This window comes from Pezoporus occidentalis, unplaced genomic scaffold, assembly GCF_034315485.1.
Source record: "Pezoporus occidentalis ecotype Australia unplaced genomic scaffold, CSIRO_AGI_Poc_V1 ctg72, whole genome shotgun sequence".
NCBI classification, from domain to species: Eukaryota; Metazoa; Chordata; class Aves; order Psittaciformes; family Psittacidae; genus Pezoporus; species Pezoporus occidentalis.
This window is the reverse complement of record NW_026916072.1, coordinates 1934286-1955555: the sequence shown is the minus strand read 5'-3', so window position 1 is coordinate 1955555 and position 21270 is coordinate 1934286. Positions and strand designations below refer to the sequence as shown.

The following is a 21270-nucleotide window of genomic DNA, read 5'->3' as shown; positions in this document are numbered from 1 at the left end:
CACCATCCCCAGCGCCCCGCAGGCGCGGACGAGACCCTGGCACCGGCACCCGCTATCAAAACGATAAAGAGCCACTCGATAAAGCTCTGCTCCTACTACTTCCTGCGCACAGCAGCCCTGCACCGCTGGGAAAACCACCACGGCGGCAGGGAAGGAGCTGGGAAAACTCTGCCCATCTTCAAAACACACGCAGGGCTCCTCCAAACGCTCTACACCAACCGGAGCAAAAAAAGAGCTGCTTCCAGCCCCTAAGCGAGCTCCGGGAGAAGCACGCCCAGCACAGAAGTTTCTTTGAGAGAAGTGATGCAAAGCGTGGCAGGAGCCCGGATTGCAAAACAAGTAATAATAAATAATAATCAAAAACCGAGGTTTTGCCAAGAAAGGGACCGTCAGCAGGTCGCTGCTGTAAAGCACTGCCCAAGGAACGCATGTGCTCCGGGTCCCGGCGCTTCCACGCTAGTTCGGGCCATCCCCCGCGGCCCCCTCAGGCCCCGTTCCGAGCGGCAGCAGCCAGGCTGGCGCCGGCAGGACGCGAACGGCCCGTTATGGCCCCTCCTGCACCTCAACAGCGGAGGAACCTCCGCGGGACGGGGAGGAAAAGGGGCTCTTTAAGCAGAAGTGGGAACTGGGGAGGGGGAGAATGCCATCCCGGAGCCAAGAGCATCCCCAGGGTTCAAATAAGCCGAGGAAGGGGCCAGATGCCCCAAATCACGGGGGAGAGAAGGTCCCCGACTCCGCTCCTCACCTGGCCCACAAAGGCGGCTGAAGTGGTAGGGGTTGCAGCAGACGGTGGGTCCGTCGGCAACGCCGAAGCTCTGGCACTCGCAGAGGGGTTTCAGCTCGGCGGGGTGCTGCAGGTCGGGCCATCGGAAGAGTTTCCCCAGGAGGAGGTGGGGGGGAGCCGCATGTCCCCCCAGGCGCAGCTCCGTGCGGGCCACCAGCACGCAGCCGCTGGGCATGCCCCCGCGGGACTCCACCGCCTCCAGCAGGCTGTCCAGCGAGCGCTCCTTCAGCCGCTTCAGCAGCGAGTAGGTGACGGCCTTCAGCTCCTGCTCCAGCAGCACCAGCCGCGACCGCGCCTCCCGGCCCCGCCGCTCCGGGGAGCCGCCGTCGGCCGCGCCGTCGGGGCTGGGGTGGCCGCCGACGGTGTCTGTGTCCGGGGGCTGGGGGCCGCCCGGCTCCCGCTCCTTGAAGAGGCAGCAGGTCACGGTCCGACCGTCGCTCTCCGGCGCCCGCCGCGGGCTCGCCCCGCCGGCGCCGTCCCGCCGCGGTGGGGAGCGGAGCCGGGCCCCGCGCCGCTCCGCCATGGGGTCCCCGCGGGGCGCCGCCTCGCCCCGCCGCTCCTCCGCCTCCCGCAGCAGGCTGCGCGCTACCGCGCGGATCTCCGACGAAGGGTTTTTCTCCGGGATTTTACAGCTACCGGTGGCTCCGAGGTCGTGGCCGCTCCTGGCGCTCCCATCTCCGCCGTCCCTGTCCGGAATGACGCGGCTCCTCCAAAGTCGCCGCACCAGCCCTGAGCGTTTGGACCTGAACATACGACACGCGGGCGGCCGGGGGTCGCGTCGCTCTCCGCCGCTTCCCCCCCCCCCCTCCGCGGGGCTCCTCGCTCCGCCGCCGGCTCTATCTCATCTCAGACCCGCCGCCCTCGCAGCCTGCCCGCACTTCCCGGCGCCGCCGTTTCCCCGCGGCCCTTCCCAGCGAATCGCCGACGGCCCGCGGCGGGGGCCGCACCATGGGGGAAGGCGGCGGGGGAGGGAGCGCAGCGCGGGCATAGACGGTGCCGCCGGGGTTGCGCCGATGCCCGCGGGCGGTGCGGGGCCGCTCCCGTGGCGGCGCTGGGGCTCGGGCGCGCCGCGCCGTGCCCTACATCGGCTGCCAACGCGGGGACGGGGCCGGGGGGAGCCCGGGGCAGCGCTCGGCTGCGCCCCGCGGCTGCTCCACCGTACAAGGTGGGAGCTGGGAGAAGATGGGTGGAAGCGGCGCCGGGTTCCGCGCTCGGAGCTGCCGGTTCCGTTCGGCCGAAAATCGTTCAAAAAACAGAAAAATTATTTAAAAAAAAATAAAAGGTAAAAAATGATCAAAAGCAGCAAAAGGGCGAGACCCGCGCGCGGCCGCTGCCCGCGCACACGCGGGGTCTCTCTGCCCGCTCCCGCTCTCGTTCCAGCTCCGCTCCCGCCGGGTCCCTGCGCACGGCTCCCGCCGGCGCGCCCGCTCGCGCCCGCCCCCCCGCCCTCCGCTGGCTTTTGTGTGGCTGACGGGGGGGGGGTGGGGGGTGTGTGTGGGTGAAAAGGGGGGTGGCGGGGAAGAGGGAGGGAGGGAGGGGGTACGCGCGCGCGCGCTCGCGGGGCCCCTTCGCGAGCGGCGGCGGGATTGGCTGCCGCCCATCATGTGCCAGTCTAGACACTTTGGCGGCTCCGCGCGGCACCGGGCGTTGCGCAAACACCGCATCGGGTTTCCGAGCTCTTAAAGGAACACGAGCCCCGCTGCACGAACACACACACACACACACACACCCGTCACCAGCCGCCCTTCCCTCTCTCCCTCCCTTCTTCCCTCCCTCCCACCAGCGGGGACCGGGGATGGCAGGAGGAGGAAGCGGGGGGGCTGTGTCCCGCCGCGGCCCCCAGCCCCGCGGAAAGTAGGTCAGGGCGGCGCGCCGGCAGCGCAGGGGTTAAAGCCGCTCCCCCCCCGCCGGAGCCGCCGCGGCGGGACACACCCCCGCGATGTATCAACTTGTCCGCCGCGGCAAAAGTTCAGGCCCGGCGCGCACCCATTGGTCCCCCGCGGCGTGACGTCATGGCAGCGCCACAGCTTATTGGTCCGGACGCCGAGCCGGCACCGCCCACCCCCTCAAGCGCCTCCCGGCGCGGCGTGCCCGTGAATGAAAGACATTCCGCGGGCCGCGCCGCGCAGGGTCCTTGTGCCCGCCCGGTGCCCCGGCCGCGGCCTCGGGGGATGGGGGGGGGGGGGGTTGGGGCAGGACGGACGGGCGGCTGCAGCGGCGGGGCAAGGCCGCCGGCAGCGGGGGCCCCGGGGGTAGGGGAGGGCCGACGGGGAGGCACGGCGCCGCGTCCCGCCCCACGCGGCCGGGTGGGAACGGCGGCGGCGCGGAGGGAGGGAGGAGGGTGCCCCTGTGGGAGATGCGGGTGGGGATGGGACACCCCACCCCCCCACCCCCCCCCCGTTAATTAAAAACTGAATGAAATACCGTAAAAAACCGATTCTTCTTGCGGGGTTCAGACGAGGAGGTCCCACGGGCACAGCAGCCTTTGGCCGTGGCAGGGACACGCTCCGGAGGCACCGGCTGCAGGGCTCGATCCTGGGGGGTTGGGGGGTACATTCCCCTCGCTCGTGGAAAGCAGCGTGGTGTGGGCCAGTGGGAACCTGGAATAGCAAGTGATGGAGCTTTGTCTGGGGGCTCAGCCCGGGAACCCACGGGGAATTGTCAGTGATGAGTGAAAATGAATCTCAGCAATTATTTCCCTGCAGCTGATCAGCAGGGAAAAAAACACCCCCAAAATAAACCAATAAAAGTATTTCAACCAAGAAACTGCAGTCAGACCTGGATGTTCATCGTTTTCCTTGTATCTTTGCATAGCCAAAGGTTGATGTCCACATTTCCCCAAACCTGCAGGAAAACACCCAATACACTTGGTTAAGTTAGTACATTTTTTTACAGCCAACTTCATTCACGTGCATCAACTACGTAAGGGATGGCAAAATACCCCATTTAAAACCTGTATGTGGGACCCAGTGGTGTTTGCACCAACATGAAGGTAACACATCCATAGGTCTTTGACTTCAGGGTTACTTCTGCCCTTAACTGACCAAAGCTCCTTTTCCCTTGCCCTTTCTGCAGTAAAACCAGGTGATGTTATTTGGGCACTGGCTCACTTTGGGTGGAAATGATGTTCGTCATGGCCCTGTGCTCTCACTGACCTGCAGAGCAGCTACAGTTTGCACCTACATCACCATTATCACCATTTAGAGCTATTTACAAAAGTCAGCTGATGTCTCACTGTGTTAGGAAGATCCTAATAGCTTCTTTTTGCATTAGGGAATGAACACAAGTTAAGTTGAAAGTCATGGAAGGGCTGAAAATAAAGATTCTCAGACATGGAAGCAGGAATTAGGATTTCCTGGATCTTGGACCCAGGCAGGATCCCTGCCCATCCCTAGGCTGCTCCAGAGAAGTTCCAAAGCTTGTTTAATATCCACATTGATCAATATGCCCTGCATGACCCCAGCATTTACCCCTTAAATGCAGCTGACGCTTTTCTTTCCAATATCATATTTACAGACTCCCAGCCAAATTACAGTATGTCACAAATGTGCAATTACCCACATTTAAATACACATAAATATAGCACTGTTTAAACTAAGGATAGGTTATTATTTCAACGTCTTACTGCTTATCCAACACTATATAATCATAGTGCGTGTAGCATGGCATGAAGAACAATGGAGCTTTCATGGAATGCCGACCATCTCTGCGGGCACAGGTATGTGATGGAGAAGCCCTGATTTCCCCCTCCAGTGCCACCCATTCCAGCTCCTGCAACAAGAGCACATTGTTCCTTGCACTAACGTGGGCAAGGAAAACAAAACACTCAATTGTACTTGTCATAATGCACATATAATTTTTAGTAATGTTGGTTACTAAAGGATTTCTAGTAATTAACAGCAATGTGCTCTTTCACTGTCTCTTTTTCCCCCACCTCTTTTTCTTTGCTTGTAATAACAAACATTCCTGGGAGATGCTCTGGAACACATCCTATAGGACTTGGCACAAAAGCTAGGGAGAAGCTTTTGAAAGCCTGCCAGGCTTATCTGACATGGATCTCCCAGGTACTATATAAAGCCAAACCCTCTTGGGTCTGAGAGGATGGTGGGTGGCCGAAAGGGCATCAGCACCAGTCTCGTTCCAGAGCCAGTCTATGGCTGGGGGTTGCCATTGTGTCCATGCCTGTGGGGTCAGAGGCATCAGCAGGCACTGGGTTTTCAGTAAGGAAAACTAATCTTATAATAATTTTCAGCTTTATTTATCTCTAGTATTTTATACATTTCCGGTCAAAGAGAAGGATGCAGAGGTTAAAGCCCAAAATGAATAATGGCCATTTAAATAATGCTTTGATGGCTCGATTTGTAGATTATTTAAACGCTTTGAAAATGGGGTTGAGCTGGGAATCCCACTGTGGGGCAGTGAGGGTTGGGGACACACTGCACCCCCATGTCACAGCCTGGGGACAGGGACATGGAGTGTATGAGCCCCACCAGAGAAACCACAACGGAACTGCTGCGCCAGAGCGAGGGGTTCTGCCAAGAACTAAACCGCCTCATAAAATCAGGCTGGTTTTGCTGGAAGCTGATTTTGAAAGGAACCAGAGAAAAAAGGTTTTGACAACATCAGAATGTCCCATTTCCTTTGTTTTAATGACATGGCCGTGATTTTCCAGTTCAAACCGACTTTTCATTTTACCCTTGCAAATGTTATATTCTGTGTGGTAACACACTGTGATAGGACCTTGGACTGTCTTCAAAATGGAAAGAGCTAAAATCAGAACAAGGCATTCTGATAAATCCAAAGTTGTTAAAAAAATAGATGTTTGAAGAATTTTCCTTCATGGGGAATTTCACAACCGCTGGGCTCCGTGCTCCCAGAGCTTGGCACCATGAAATCCTTGATGCAGAGGATGTGATCCACCCCACCACCTCAGTGTCTGCCTCCATCCCGGGTGGGCTGCAGCTACAGCAAAGCCCATCCCAGCTCCTCAGGGCTCCTGTTGCAGCCATCCTTTGCCACCACTCCTAGGACACGTGTCAGGGGAACACACTGTGGGTTGTTTCACATCACCGTACACTGTTAAGACCTGGGGTTTGCTACCTCCATGTGTTTTCCAGTTGGCAATAAATGCAGTGTGTAGATGGCTCCGAGATAGCCTGAGGTCAGTGGTTTGCACAGACTGCTCTGAGTTGTGTGCGTGCTCCCGTGCAGCTTTTGCCTGCATCCCAATGGGGAGCAGAGCAGCCCCTCGTCTCCTGGGACACCTCTGTATGACCTTCCTCCCTGCCAGGAGATGCCCACATCAATGCATTTATATCCCAGCACAGCGATCCGGAGGGCTCTGCACTGGCAAAGTTTGTGTTGGCACCTTTCCTCCAAGTGGGATGAAAGTTTTGCCATCCAGCGATCCCAGCCAAATCCCCACTGGATCTGGTGGCACCACGGCGCATGCTGCGTTTGCTGCCTAGGTCCAACCTGTCCCACAGGGCCTGGGGGGTGAACTGGGGCCACGGCAGCCAAATTGCTCAGGGACAAAAAGAAATTAAATATCCTCCAACATTTATCAGAATCACAAAGGGGATGGGTCGAAAAAGGGACAAAATCCAATGGGAATTCACCAAAACCCGCGTTTCACTGGACCTGAAATTAATGTTAATGGGTTAATGGAAACTCCACAAGGCAAAAACTGCAGGAGTTTCCAGGCTTTTCAAGGCCCTTCCCACCAGTATCTGCTGTGGGTGGGGACAAGCTGACTCACAGTTTCCAGGGCTGTAGTAACATTTCAACACCCCAGCGCTCCAGCCTTGGGGACTGATGGCAAAGAGCACAATCCCAGCAGAATGGTTGGGAAGGATTTTTGACAATGTGTTTTCTTGTGTCAGAAAATGCCCGTTTGGTAAAGCCAAAACTTTGTTTGTTTTTTTTTTGTTTTTTTTTTGGTTGCAAATGACTTCCACAAAGTGCTGCTTGGAAAGGTTGCCTGGGCCCAAGCCTGGATTTCTAGTCAAACCCAAGGAGGTACATTCATCTCCCAACAGGTCCTCAGCTGTGGGTGATGGCACCCATCCATAGTGGTCCCTGCTGCAGGAGAGGCCCCTTGCTTGGAGCAGGGACATGGACTCTTGAATCCCAGGAGAAGACTCAGCTCTATGGGTGGTTGCAGCCTCATTTCTCTCTCGGATGCAGCTTTATAAGTCATTGTTATTTGGGGAGAAAAAGCCCAGATGAGATGGAGATGGATGCTGGAGATGAGAGCACCCATCTGAGATACGGGGTCTTGGGTTCAATTCCCTGGTTTGGGTCAGGATGAACAGGGACTGAACCACAAGTCAGGCCAGTCCACAAGACCAGGACTATCCCCTGTATTATTCCCCACTGAGCACACTGGATTAGACCAACAACTGCTGAGAACTGCTGCTGGCTCAGGAGGTTGGTATCAGTGAGGGAAGAGCAGCCACTGGCCACTGCCAGTCCTGTGCCCAGTAGCTACGAGTTGGCTTTGTTGGCTGGATGCTCAGTGAAACATTGCTAATTGATAGTTCCAGTCCCGTCCCTGCTACTGGCATCTAGGAGAGGACAAATGGCACATGGGGACAGGACCAGCCTCTGAGGAGGTTCCCCTGCTGTCACACCTCAAAACTGCTCCAACCCTGCGCTTCTGTCCAGGATGACTGAGGGCAGAAGTTCCTTAACTGCTGTATGCACTCAGTGAGTGCTGTAGAGAAGATGGGGGAGGTTAGGCCACTGCTCCTCCAGAGGTAGGTTTCTGAGGACTTCTTGGGGTTGGAAAGCAAAGCTGTGATTCCTCAAAGCAACAGAATCTTGTGACCCTACCTCTGCTTTACAGATTCATTTGACAGCTGCAGGATGTGGATCTCCTGACCACCAGTGTGGCACAGGAGTGACTGCCAGGCATCATTACTCCTCTGTGCTCTGGAACAAAGCTGCTGATGCAGGGGAAGGTCTACCACCAAACCTTCCAGTGTCTTTCCCAATGCCATTGACAGTGATTTTCTATGTCACTTTGAAGTAATAATCAGATAAAATGAGGCATGGGGGTGGACAGGATGAAGACATTGACTCTTAGGCCTTAATCTAGTGCTTTATCCAGGAAGACATCCTACCTTGTGGCCCATTATGATCCAATGTGAGCACCATGGCTGGCTCCCAGGGTTCTCACAAGCAGGTACTGGTGCAAGATGAAGTGGATGGGGAGGAGAAGTCATGTTCAGCCAGTGCAAGGATGGTGCAGCCTCTGAGACTCCTGCAGGAGAGAGATGCACATGCTCAGTCCAGCCATCCATTTGCATGAGAGAAGAGGGGATTCTAGGCCCACAACAACTCATAGCATCTACCTCAGCCCCATTCTGTCCTTCCCCAGTTGCAGGCAGCACAGCAGGGCTTTGCCATTAAACTCCTCCTGCCCTGGTCTGACTATAGGAGTCAAGTAATATCACATAAACCAGATGCTGTGTTCAAATAGGAAGGGAATCCCAACTGCCTGCATCCACCAGAGGATACATCTGAAAGCCACACCACCCATAACAAACATACAGGAGTTTGTCCTTTTTATCAGCATTTATTCAGCAGCCTGTGGAGACAGTCTGCTCTCTGGAGCCCTTTCCAGGCAGATAACACCCAGTTATGAAACTGCCCTTTACTGTTTTTTGGGTTGGCTTTGGTGAATTGTCATTTTGGAGCTGGAAAGGGTCTATCTGAGGAAGGAAACCAGTGTGGTGCTGCCACCAGGCTGGTCTAGCAACAAACGGTGTGTAATATGCCAAGCCCAGAGTCTTTAAAAGTAAATCCATCTCCCCCTATCCATATTTACCCATACAATTTGCAAACACAAACCTGGAAGTTCCCTGGGAGGGCAGGATTAAGAAAAGGATTACTCTATTTGGAGCTGGGCCAGAGAGCTGAGGGAGCCTACACCTATGTCCAAAATGGATTTTAATTGAGGTTTGTGGTGCCCAGTGGTGCTCTCCTAGAAGCAGGAGCTAAAAGCACGGTGGGGCTGGACGAGAAGGAAGCATCGGTTGACGAAGCCATCAAAGAAGAGCTGAGAAAGGTCAGATATAAATGGCAACCTGTCCGTTTATGCAATAGTTTGCTCTTCTATTTATGATGGTATTTTCTGGGAAGAGCTGGTCAGAGCCAACTAGGGCAGGCTTGTAAAAAGATAATTTTTCTGCCTTAGAAAACACAAAGGCAGACAGACGGGGCTGCTGGCTTTCCTCCTTTCCCAAGATCTGCTGCCCTGGGCAATTTGTTCTGTTGCAGCAGCTTTTTGCTGAAGTGACTGGCGTCTGGTGCGCTTCAGAGCAGACGCCAGTCACTCCAGTAAAGAGCTGCTTACCACAGCTTTGGTAAATATTTTCTGCAGTGGTGCAGCAGTGTCTTAAAGAGCAGCTCTGTTATTTCATAGGCATCTCCAATAATAACGCGGAGAGAAGCAGCCACAAAACATTAGCAAAAGCTGCTGCCACTGACCAAAACTTCAGAGAAGCAGGAACAGAAGTGGGAAGAGAATAGAAATAGTGACTGAGTCATTGGCTGGAGAGGCTGAAAGCAGCAAGGCTGAAAGCAGCTTCAAAAGCTGGTCCCAGGACACCAGCTTCCCCCAACTGCTTGCAACCTCAAAATGGGGATATGAAAATCATTATGGGAGAAAGAGAATACTGTCTTCTCTGGTCTGAGCCTGGACTGAAGGTAGCCAGAGGCAATCACTTCTAAAGTACCAAAACGACATCTCTTTTTGCTCCAAAACTGTGTTTTTGAGTATCTCTGCTGGCAGCTGGCTGTAGGATCTCCAGGGCTTGCTCATGCAGAAGAACGTGAAAATAGAAAGCAGGATTAAGGAGGAAAGGAGCTGACCCTAAAGTCATTGGCACTGCTGGGTGTTACTGAGAGCAAATCATCCTTAAATAGGATACAGAAGTATGCAGTTTGACCCAGCAGTAGCACAGTTGCTTCTTAGACACCCAGCACATGGAGCAGGCTTTGCTGAGAAAGGAGGTGGTGGCTGGAAGCCACTCAGGTCTCCAGGGGATGTTCTCCATCCCATTGCCACACCATGGAATGAGAAACTCCTCTCTGAGCAGGCACCCTGCAGGGTCGGTCCTGCTGTACCTTGAACAGTGCTGAGAAGACATCTCTGTCCAGGAAACTGCTGGCTCCAACATCTCAGAGATGATCAGAAGCAGCAGCTTCTTCCCTAAGGCAGCCTGGGTGCCAGCAGGATGTCTCCCTGCTGGGCAGCCACCCCAGCTGCCAGTACATGGGCACAGACCTGTGGATGAAATGCTGAGTCAGGCAGCCCTGGAGGTGCAGGTCTCCCCTGCAGACCCCAGACGTCCTTTTGGAGCCACAACTGGGGTTTTCCATAGTTCAGCACTAAACCTTCTCACTGCTATTTTGGTGCCAGGTGTCTCTAGCAGCCAAGCCCTCGGGGGGTGTAAGTGGGGTAGCCCTGATCACCTTCCCTGGATAGGTCCCAGCCAAAATCTGACCTCTTGTTTACCTTCTTACACAGATGATTACCTGGGACCATGCCTGACTCCACAGCCTGACCCCGCATGCTGGCTCTTACCCACTCTACCCAAAGTCCAGCCCATGCTACAACTGACCTGGCACAGGGATGCAAAACTGTCCCGATGTCTGGAAACAGCAGAAGGCTTCCTATGGCCCGTCAGGCTATCCAGGCACAATGTGGGATGAGAACAAGAGGATGGAGCACTGACTGGAGCAGATACCTCATAACAAATGACATTTTACATGAAGTGAGTGTTTTTTACCTCTCAGCCTCTTTTTTTTGGCTACTGAGTAAATGATGATTAATGCACGATCATCAGCTGTGGATGAACTGAGACCAAAAAGGCAAAAGGGTGATGGCTTTATCCTGCCCGAGGGGAGACTGAGATGAGCTCTTAGGCAGAAGCTCTTCCCTGTGAGGGTGCTGAGGCGCTGGCACAGGGTGCCCAGAGAAGCTGTGGCTGCCCCATCCCTGGCAGTGCTCAAGGCCAGGTTGGACACAGGGGCTTGGAGCAAGCTGCTCTAGTGGAAGGTGGTTGGAACTGGATGAGCTTTAAGGTCCCTTCCAATCCAAACTGTTCCATGATTCTATCAAATTGTGTTGCATTAAAAAGAATAATCCCCAAGTTAGGACATCATTTTTGTCTCAGCTGACAGAGCTGCCAACACCTCCCAAAGCCACCTCCAACTGAGGGCTGCAGCCTGCTCCTGCTTCCACATCCCCATGCTGTGGCACTGGTCACCATTTGTGCCAAAGACCCCCTGGCTCACCCATGCCTTGTACTGAGGAACAGCATGCTGCCAGTACAGTCCCCATACTCTCAAGGCAAATGTTCGACACACAGGACAAGAGAATGACATCAACCACCCCAACACAAGTTATTAATCTCGCCATTAGCCAAACAACAAACGTTCCTCCCCGAGTCGTAAAGCAGGGGTGGCATTTTTATTAGCTGAGGTTTCCTCCTTCCTTTTTTTCCCTTCCTTTTTTATGGCCTTATCCACAAATGCTGAGAGCCAGAGGGAATTATTTGTTACTTACATTAAAGCAAGAAGCCATCAGACCACAGCTCCACAACCACTCCCCATATCATTATTTTCTTCTTTTGGATTTATATGAACCTCGTTATTAAACCTTAGCTAATGCAGACATCCTAACAATGCACGGAGTGCTAATAACTGCTAAGCAGCATTATTAATTATTGTCATTACAGCATTGCAAATAGATTTTGATTATATTAAAGAGAATACTTTCCTACTTTTCCAACCAAAAAAATCCACAAATGTAGCTTATTAACAGCAATTCTATTCTTCTTGGTAAAACTATTGTTAGATTGCAAAGGCAGCTTGTCTGGGCCCTACAAAAACCATATCACGCTGGGATGGCGTGGCATGTTCTCAGACTGGTGTCGCTTAGCTGGGGTTGGGGCTGGAGAGAGCTCAGCAAAATGTGTTAGCGGGGATTCAGAGGAGGAATTGAGGCCTTGAAGCATGACAGCACCCAGTGCTGGTGGCCTATAGGAGACCTAGAAATACATGCACTGCCTTTGAGCTTACATCCCCCTTATATCCCTCCTAAAGCTGACATCAGTGGATGCTGGCAGGTTCCATGAAGGCCTGGGGGAACCAGGATCATCTGTCCTATGGGTGTTTCTGTGCAGTAGGCTGGAAGCAGATATAAGCTCACCTATGTCAAGTTATAGAGCTGACGATGTACAGTATAAGTCCAAGATCCTGTGACAGGCTTTCTCATCATTAACCCTTGCTTATAGCATTCAATGAAATTACTCATGCTGAACCCAGACACAGAAGGGCCACGTAAACACACAGCCACACTTTTAATTAAAGATGTGCTGAGATAAAAAGCTTCAGAAAACAATTTTCAACAATTAAAACTAATATTAGAGGTGTTTGTCTGCCCCATCTGCATGTGTCCTGAGCAGCTGGGGAGGCTCGATGCACTTTTGCCATCACTGTTTGCAGTGATTGCTCTCCGCTTTGCTGTCAGGCTGAAGGGGCATCCAGACTCTTTGCTCCAAAGAGTTAAGATTTCACTTGTCAGGCTGTTTTTGTTTCTATTCACATGTCAGTGCCTGTCATTTATTTAGTCAATGGGACATGTCCAAGGGATGGAGACAGACTGGGTTAGTCATTCTGACCGTGGGTCGCCAGTCACTGCAAACTGCCTGAGGTCATTTCCAAAAGCGCCACTAACAATGAGAGGGAAGCTGGGCCCGGGAGACCTGCAGGAAACGGCAAGGAGATTAAAGACAGAGATAGTCCTTTGCAAAAGTACACTTGAGGAATGTTCCCTATGTTCTGTCAACAGAGTTTCTTCCTCGCTCAAGACTGTCTATTTTAAGTCTGAGCTCGCACCAAAAATGGAAATCCTTGCTCAATTGCTATCAGCGGATCTTGGGATTCTGGGGCTGCAGCAGCGCTACGGCCGAGGAAATGAACCCTCCAGCTTGGCCTTTGCTGCTGGAGCAGCTTTAAACAATTCCTCCTTGCAGCAGCAGCTCTCTTCTGGGTTTGCTCCTTTGCCTGGTTAAACCTGGCTGGAGCCCATGGTACCGCCCTGCGCTGCCTGGGAGCATCCAGCATCGTCCCACCGCTGTACCACCGGCACTGCACCTGGCTCCAGGGATGGCACCTCAGCCCATGCAGGGCAGCCAAAAGCAGAGGAGGGTTGCAAGGGCCACAGTTCAGACTCAATCCACACTTCAGGACATTCTCCTGCTTTAAGGAAGGGAATGGAAAAGAAGCATTGAAACGCAACCATAAATATTTGCTGCTGCATCTTGGGCTGAAATCAAGCCCCGTGACTGCAGATCTGGGGGAATGGGAAATTCCTCTGGCAGCCATCTGGGCGTCAAGACAAGAGCAGTTTTAGGTGCAGAGATGCACATTTTGCTTTTTAAGCGAAAGAGTACAGGCTGCTCTTATTAACACACAAGGTACCTCTGGGTGTTTTGGAAAACATTAACAGCAACCACATGATTGGTGTAAAACACTGATTTTCCATCCAGACTCTATTGTTTTCAGATAAATACATTCCATCAAGCTTCTTTTTTCGTATCTGAACTTTCTGCATGTGGCTTTTCTCTGTCTCAGACTGATAGGAATGGGGGATTAACAACCTCCTCCTCATGGTGGCCCAGGAGGAGCCACCGGAGCCCAATGACTCAGAAACTAGTGACAGGGACTAACCCAGCCCTTTGGTTTGGGTGCAATCACCAGTGACATGGGACAGGGGTTAAAGGTAAGGAAGGGGCAGGAAAAGGAGCTGCACAGTGGATTTGAGCTGCTTTGCAGAGGTAAGGAAAAGCAGCAAATGCATTTCTGTCTTAGAATGCAAACATCCATCATGGACACAGATGAGAGTATCCAAATTCCTCAGTGTTGTATTTATGAAGCCATTCGGAGACATGATACAGGCCAGTTCCTGAAGATTTTTCCATGTGTTGTTAAAGATTCAAATTACAGAGCAATTTTCAGGCTTTGAAGACATTGGTCTTGGTATTGCAGAGCCTGGAGGCTGCTCCAGGCAGGGTCTGTCTGCGCTGCAGACAGGAGATAACGCAGAGCCACCACCAGCACTGAGCGAGCTCAGGAGTCAGGAGCAGGCCAGGAATGACGGCACGGAGGCACTGGGGGGAATTTGCTCTGCTTGCAGATAAGGGAAGCATCCTGCTTTAAAGCACAGGGTAAACAACTTTTAATATGCAAGGGAATTATCTGGAGAAGCCCCCAGGAGGAAGCGTGTCTAGCATGAGGCTCTGCAGGCACATCCGTGCTGCGTGGCACGGCACTGTGCAGGGATGGTCGCCCAGCCTGGACACCCAGGTGGATTTGGGTATCCAAATCCATGCTCATGGATGCTCACCGGGGCCACGTGAGGCTCCACCAACTTGCAAAAGGGAATTGAGATAGTTGTGTTTGTCTCCATGAGAAGAGCGAGGCTCCTGATCTGTTGGTGGCCTCATGGTTGCCCATGTAGGACTTGGGCCACCCAAGGGAGAAATCACCAAAGAGTTGGGTGAAATCAGAAAGACTTAAAAACTCTTTTTCAGCTCAAAACTGGCAATACCAATCACTTTTCCCCACTGATTTCAAGGCAAGGTTGGATGGGGCTTGGAGCAACCTGGTCTAGTGGAAAGTGTCCCTGCCCATGGCATGGGGTTGGAACTAGATGAGCTTTAAGATCCCTTTGAACCCAAACCATCCTAGGGTTCTTTGATAATTACACAGAATAACCGACCTAATTAAATTTGGGTGTGTTTTCATTGATAAGGCTGTGAAAATGCTCAAGGCTGGAGAAGACAAGTTTCATCTCAGAGTGACAGCATTCAGGAGAAGGAACGTGATCACAGCTGCTCCCCAGTGCTCCCCATGAAGCTGCAGGGTCCATCTCACTGCAGGGTCCATCTCACTGCAGAGCCACAGTCTGAACCCTGGATGAGCATCAATCCTGCATGGCATTCCGGGGAATGCGGGCACAAGTTCAGCCCTTTGCCTTATCACAGAGAGGGGGATGGAGGGAGCAGAAAGAGCTAATCTCAAGTTCAGAGCCTGATTTACGGCTGAGGCCTCAGGCAAATCACTTACTGGCTTTGTGGTTTCATTTCCTCATCCCTAGAATCGCTTTCACGGGTGATGTGTGAGGGGGAATTAACATTCAAACGTTGTTTTTAATAAATATTTAAAGATTCATCTTGTGTTTTATGACTATTTCTGAATGATCTTCCTGCCCTTGGGTAAGGGTCTTTCCCTGCCAGCTCTTTAATCTGAGCTCCTCTCCCTGGAGTGGGTGCGATGGCTCTGCTGCAGATTTGTGCTTTCATTGAGTAACAATTAAGCTGCCCCAGTTCAACATAAAGGCATGTAAAGAAAGTTCTCTGCTGCCAGTTCCGCATCACACCGCGCTGGATGCCAGCAGGACACATCAAACCAAAGTGTTCCTCTGCATCAAAACCAAAGCAGCGCCCAGCACACGCTGATGAGCAAGCTCCAAGTGACCCCCAGCACTCCCAAATTCTTTATTTCTGTGTGAAGCATCAGTCAAAAACTCTGTTTTCACCAGCTCAGCATGATTTGGAAGTGAAAGTGTGGGTTTGAAGCTACCCTGTGCTGAGGCCAGTGGAAATTCAGCATGGGTTTGACCTGAGGACTGCGCACGCTTCAGTCGCTGCCTGTTTATTGTTAAACTCATTAAAAACATCAGGGTTTTTGCATCTTAAAAGTCTTTCCTAACATCATAAAATATGTGAATGCTTAAGAAAGAATCCATGTGCAACTGTATAAATAGTGACTAACAAGTAGGAATTCTGTGGTGTTCAAAGGGAGCAAAAGAAGTTGTCGAGCCTGTGGTATAATGAGTTCATTTGCCTTGCAGCCTACCTGGTGCCCAGCGCCAGCTCGCCCTCCTGATGGGTTATGTGCTCCTCCACCCAGATGAGTGATTTTCAGTTAAAGATTCAAAATTAGCTGTGTGAGACATGCCCCAGCCCAAGGATGGTCACTTCCTCATGAGGTGGATGCTGGATTTCTATGAGAAGAAAATTCAGTGCGCTTCAAAATGAAGCACTTGGACACTTGTGTTGAAATCATCGCCGTTTCTAAGTGACATTTTGGTGTGTTTTTAAAATGCTGCAGGGTTTTGAGAGCAAACCCAACCGTGCCTTCAACCAAACCAACATTCTTGTTCAAATCCTCGCTTCCCAGAAAAGCTGTCAGCCGTTTGTTGTATTCGGAACTAGAACAAACCTTTTCCCCAAACCTTCACGCCTGCCAATAATCCTTTTTTATCCCAGATTTAATGTTGTTATAAAACTTCCTTACTGGAACTGCTGGAACTTGACGTTGTCATTAAGCGGATACCTTGCACTGTCACTAAAATTCATGCCATTTTGTAATCCTGTAACTCCCCAAACTCATCTCAGGCTTCAGTGCCCCTCTCGCAGGGATGTTTACAGCTTATTCTTCCTCTGTAGGTAAAATTAACCCGAGAGCTAAACCTGATGAAAGGCACATTGCTGTCTGTCATAAGGGGTATATGTTGAAATATGGAGTGAAAAAAGCCAGTAGTGCTCAAACCACTGCAGAATCCCAGTGGAACGAGGCATGTGAAGGATATTTTATATTTAGCCAGAGGAGGGGAAAGGCAGGAGCCGGATGATGCTGGGTTTTTGTGTGATGATGAACATTTCCAGGGAGAGCTCCCTGCCATGGGAAGAGTTCCACACTTGAGCCTTCTAATGAACAACTGTCTGCAGTGTTTCACAACACCAGGTTGCTTTCCATGGAGAGCTGGAGCAAAGCTGCTTTCTCTCTCCAGGTCCTTTTCAGCCCACACAGCTTTATTAGCCCCATGCCTGGGAGTGCTCAAGGCCAGGTTGGACTTGGAGCAACCTTGGAGCAACCTGGTCTAATGGAAGGTGTACCTGCCCATGGCAGGGGGCTGGAACTGGATGAGCTTTAAGGTCCCTTCCAACCCAAATCGTTCCATGATTCCACGATTAGCTGGGATGGGAAGAAGACTTGGAAGGCATAATCAGAAAACCATAACATCAGTTCCAAGAAGACACATCATCATCATCCTCCCCACTCAAAAGAGTGAACTGGTTCCCAAACTGGGGAGCCACACAAACCCTCAGGCTTAAGGGACACATAAAAGCTGCACTTTCGTGGATCATCCAGCGTACACCTCATGAGCAATGATGGGAATTCATGGAGCCTGCTGCTTTCTAAGGGGACAAGCATTTGGATCCCATCAAGTTACAGACTGTGCTGCTGCCTGTGAAGTTCCCCGCTTTGATTCTCTTGCTGAACACTTAAGCCAGTGACTTGGCCAGGAGCAGGCTCACTTTCAACAGAGGCAGTCACATTTCATTCCTGAATGCTCTATGTCCCTCCTGCTGCAGAGTGTCTCTGTGCTGGACCACATCACACTCCTGCAATGGCTGCTCTGTCCTGGGGCTCCTCTGCTGCATGTGAGAAGGTGGAACAATGCTGCTTTCTGAGAGTCCCTCAGAACAGAGGAGCTGGGCATTGTTTGCTTTTCCTGTTTTGTTTTGCACGGAATAACTCCCCTCCATGGAGCCACTTCGGCTCCAGAAACAGACTATTAATAAACTGAACTGCTTTGAATAGCCCAAGCTAAATGCTGGCCTTAGAGGGGGAAAAAGGTCTACAATTGCATAGAGCCTTTTCATCCCTGAGAGCCTTCCAAAGCCCATGTAGTGATTATCCACCACTGAAACACCACTACCTCTACAGTGGCATGGAGGAGCTGTTTAACACCACAGCCCAGTCTGCCATGGTTGAATGGAAGTCCTTATGCACAGCAGATGCTTCCTCCAGGTTGGATGCTGTCTGGTGGCTTTCATCAGCTCGCTTTTGGTCTACAAAGAAATGGCCATAGCAAAGGGGGTAAGAGGTGGCCCTGTGGTTAAGGCACAGAGCTCTAAGTCAGGAGACTCAGCAGGAGGTTGAGAGAGTCCTTTTTCTCTGCTGGCCTCATCACATTCTGCAGAACATAAGATTTAGGTTTTAAAGACAAAACCAGCTCAGTTTGGGAGTCTAAGGTCCAATGCAAGCAACCGACATGGATGAACTAGATGATCTAAAGGTCCTTTCCAACCCTAACCATTCTATGATTCTATGATTCTATGATAGCACAGTTGTTTACGCTGTGCTGCCCATTCACCTTTAAATCTTACTCCAGGCACAGGATCAGACTCTGAGGGCCACCTCTGATATGACCAAGGATGTCCATAGTCATCCCAAATGATTCCCATACAGTATTAATAGACGTCTTGGTGAAACAACAAACGGCACAAGCCAAGTGCTCAACCCCAAGCACTCAAACCCTAAAACAGCACCTGCCCCCTCCCAGGACAGAGCTGAGCCTAAAAATGAGCAGTTTTTAAAACAACACGTCTTTCACTCAAAATCCCCAGATAATGACAGGTTTCACTTTCTTCTAGCACCTCCACCACCAAGAAAGCACAGCAGCTTCATTGGATATAATAACTGCCTTTCCTTAGCATTAACACCCCCCCCTCCTCCCCCAGCTGACACTGTGGTAGGTCACCTCTGTTCTCTTCCCTATAAAATGAAACTGTGGGTTGCCCATGGATCAAGGCTAGTACCTGCACCATGATAATGGTACATATCGTTCATGTACTTCAGCTGATGGAGTGGGAAAGTGTCCCCCGTGCTCACCGCAGAGCAAGGCAAAGCTTTGCCTCTTCCACCAGCTTCATGTGACTGATCTGTAGGAACTTGCTTTGGCACCATCAGATTACTTGCTGTTAACATCATTTATCCTGTTGAAGTTTCTTCCCAGTGAGCAATGAAACATGCCTAATCCAGGCATATTAAAGAGAAACACGTTTCATCATCTCTCCCTCGGCTTCAACCACTCCATGAGAAGGAACAAGGCATTTGGGTTTATGAATTGCTCATAGCTGCAGCAGGCTGAAGCAGCAGCCGGTGGCCAGGATAGAGACACAGACTGACACATTTCAGACCTATGGGGATGTTTAGCTGTGAAAACGATTTGCACGGTGCTTTTCCTCAAACTGCTGCGGATGCTTTGTACCCTGGAACAGCACCAGACCTGAGTGGCTGCTGCTTCCAGCACGTGGTTTCCACGTGGGGGTCAAGCAGCCCCATCACTGCAGCTCCAGCCTCCTCCCAAGCCTTGCTCCAGGCTCAATTTGGGAGTCTGGGAGATGATACTTTACATGGCCTTTTCCAATATATATCACTTCCTATGTTTTAACTTGGTCCCTAAACAAAAGCTGATGTATTTGTTCTCAGTGGATGTGTGCCTATGGGGCATGTTCCCCACAGCCAGGGCAGGGATGTGTAAAGCCATGGGTCAGTCACCATCTAATTTAGCAGCAGCATGGCAGGCTCAGCTGTACCACACATCAGGGGCTCTGTGAACATTGCCTCTGAGTGCTGCTGCTGGGCAAAGACCAAACTAGCAGCTCAGACACCAAAGCAGCCGCTGGCAGGATGGAAATAGGGTGTCAGAAAGAGCTTGAATTGGAGGCTGCACTTTCTTTGTTACCAGATCTTGGAGCAGGGGCTCTCATGTACCTGCCTGTGGCACTGCCAGTTTCTGAGCTCCAGGAGGACCCTGCCAGGGCCATAGTCTCTGCAGTGAAGTCCCTGCTTTTCTGAGACATGGCTAGCCACAATGAAGCAAGAACAGAGAGAGCAAAGACTGACTGCACTCTCAGATGCAAAACAGAGACAGTGCTGCTCTGCCATAGTATGGAGCAAACCCATTTAGAACCAAACCAAGCTTTTCACTTGCCACCAAAATAAGCATATTATGGAATTGCTATCCTCCCCAAACCACAGGGCTGTTTTAGTGACCTTCCATTTAAGCATTAAGGAGTGAAATGTCTAATCCTGTCGAGTGTGTAAGAATGTGACTCATTCCTTTAACGCTGTGAACTGCCTCCTTTTTGGCAGCGGTTCCACATGGCAACCAGTGCAGCATTGAAAATGGCAGGATTTGAGTCTGCTACATGAAAATGATAAATAAATTCTAACTGCAGGTGATACCTAATAAAATGTGTGTGTGTGCAATAATATTATCCTGGTTGCCAAGCAACTAACAGTGAAAGAAAGAGATAAAACCTCCTGAATATGGGTATGCACTTCATTCACTTCATAAAGGGACCCACTGGCTCACGCTGGGTTTAGCAGATCTTGCCAGTGGTTAGCACCAAGATCTGCTCTGGCTGAACACAAAGAGAAAGGTGATGAATTATTTGCAGTAAATCAGGGCTGGATTCAAACCCATAGAAATCCCTGGAAGTCCTGCCGCTGGCATCTCTGAGCTTTCCACCAGGTTGGAAACAGGCAATGGGATAGGAGAAAATGGAAAACTGTGATCATGTCCCACACGGATGGGTTCTGCTGCTGCAAATGGTGATGGTCTTGAAGTCAGCTCCTTCAACTCTTCCTATGAGATAAGCAACAAACAAGCAGAAACAACCTATGGCTCCGCACCTACGTATGTGTTCAGCTGCATCCGTTGCTCATGTAAGCACTTGTTTGTACACATCTATGCACGTTGCAAGATGCTACTTGGGCAATTAAAGGGGTGAGCTAGCCCCTAATGGGTTTTCATCAGCAGAACCCAAACCACTGAGCCCTCTCCTGCAGTTCTCTAAGTAAAAGAGATGCCGCATTAGTCTTCCAATGAGGATAATTGCATTATCAGTGAGAGCTCTCAAGATCTCCCAGGAGATGTTCTGGAGTTAGCAGGATCAGGTCCTAAGCATGCATGATTCACTGAAATAAACAGTGGTCTGCATGTTTAAACTTGGCTTTCAAATTTACTCCCAGAAATGAATGGCCCACACTCCACGGCATCAGCATCAGCCAGGAGGATGTCCGTAACACAGAGGTGGTTGTAACGTCTGATGAGACAGCTTTCTCTGATAAGGGTGTGTTGCCCTGTTTCATGCAGGTGTGAAAATGAAGAGCTGAAACTCTGAAGTTGCTTCTAAAACCTGGCCTAACGCATGCAGAAGCACAGGCTCCCAGCAGGCATGCAAGGATCCTAGAATCCCAGCTTGGAAGGGACCTCAGAGATCATCTGGTCCAACCTTTCTAGGCAAAGCATGACCTAGACTTGATGTCCCAGCACCGTGTCCAGACAAATCTCAAAAATGTCCAATGCTGGGGTGCCCACCATTTCCCTGAGGAGATTATTCCAGTGGCTGGTAGTTCTCATTGTGGAACTTTCCTCTTGTGTCCACTCAGAATCTCCCCAGGAGTAACCTGTGCCCATCACCCCTTGTCTGTTCCATGGGAAGTGCATTTTCATTTCTTCTTCCCTTCTGGGCACTCTTTTGGTTCCTCTCCTCTAGCTGGAGGAGATGATGCCCCACACCTGACAGCCATGCACTGGACGTTAGAGG

The 21270-nt window shown here is 51.4% G+C and overlaps 1 protein-coding gene and 1 long non-coding RNA gene across 5 annotated transcripts in view; both read right to left on the bottom strand.

The window, feature by feature from the left end:
• Window positions 1-2239, bottom strand: part of SMAD6 (SMAD family member 6) — a 40356-nt gene extending 38117 nt beyond the window's left edge. Inside the window, exon 1 of the mRNA XM_062601723.1 lies at window positions 746-2239. Within this exon, the coding sequence (XP_062457707.1) occupies window positions 746-1535 (790 nt within the window). The 5' untranslated portion in view covers window positions 1536-2239. The remainder of the gene's footprint in view (window positions 1-745) is intronic.
• Window positions 2240-3709: 1470 nt separating this feature from the next.
• LOC134176039 (uncharacterized) overlaps window positions 3710-21270 on the bottom strand; it is a 172675-nt gene continuing 155114 nt past the window's right edge. For 3 of the 4 annotated variants that reach the window (XR_009969230.1, XR_009969229.1, XR_009969232.1), the window contains exons 6-9: window positions 10414-10539; window positions 9917-10076; window positions 7909-8048; window positions 3710-4555 (exon numbers count right to left, since the gene is read on the bottom strand). This is a non-coding gene — a long non-coding RNA (uncharacterized LOC134176039). The remainder of the gene's footprint in view (window positions 4556-7908; window positions 8049-9916; window positions 10077-10413; window positions 10540-21270) is intronic. The other variant, XR_009969231.1, reaches the window with a different exon arrangement.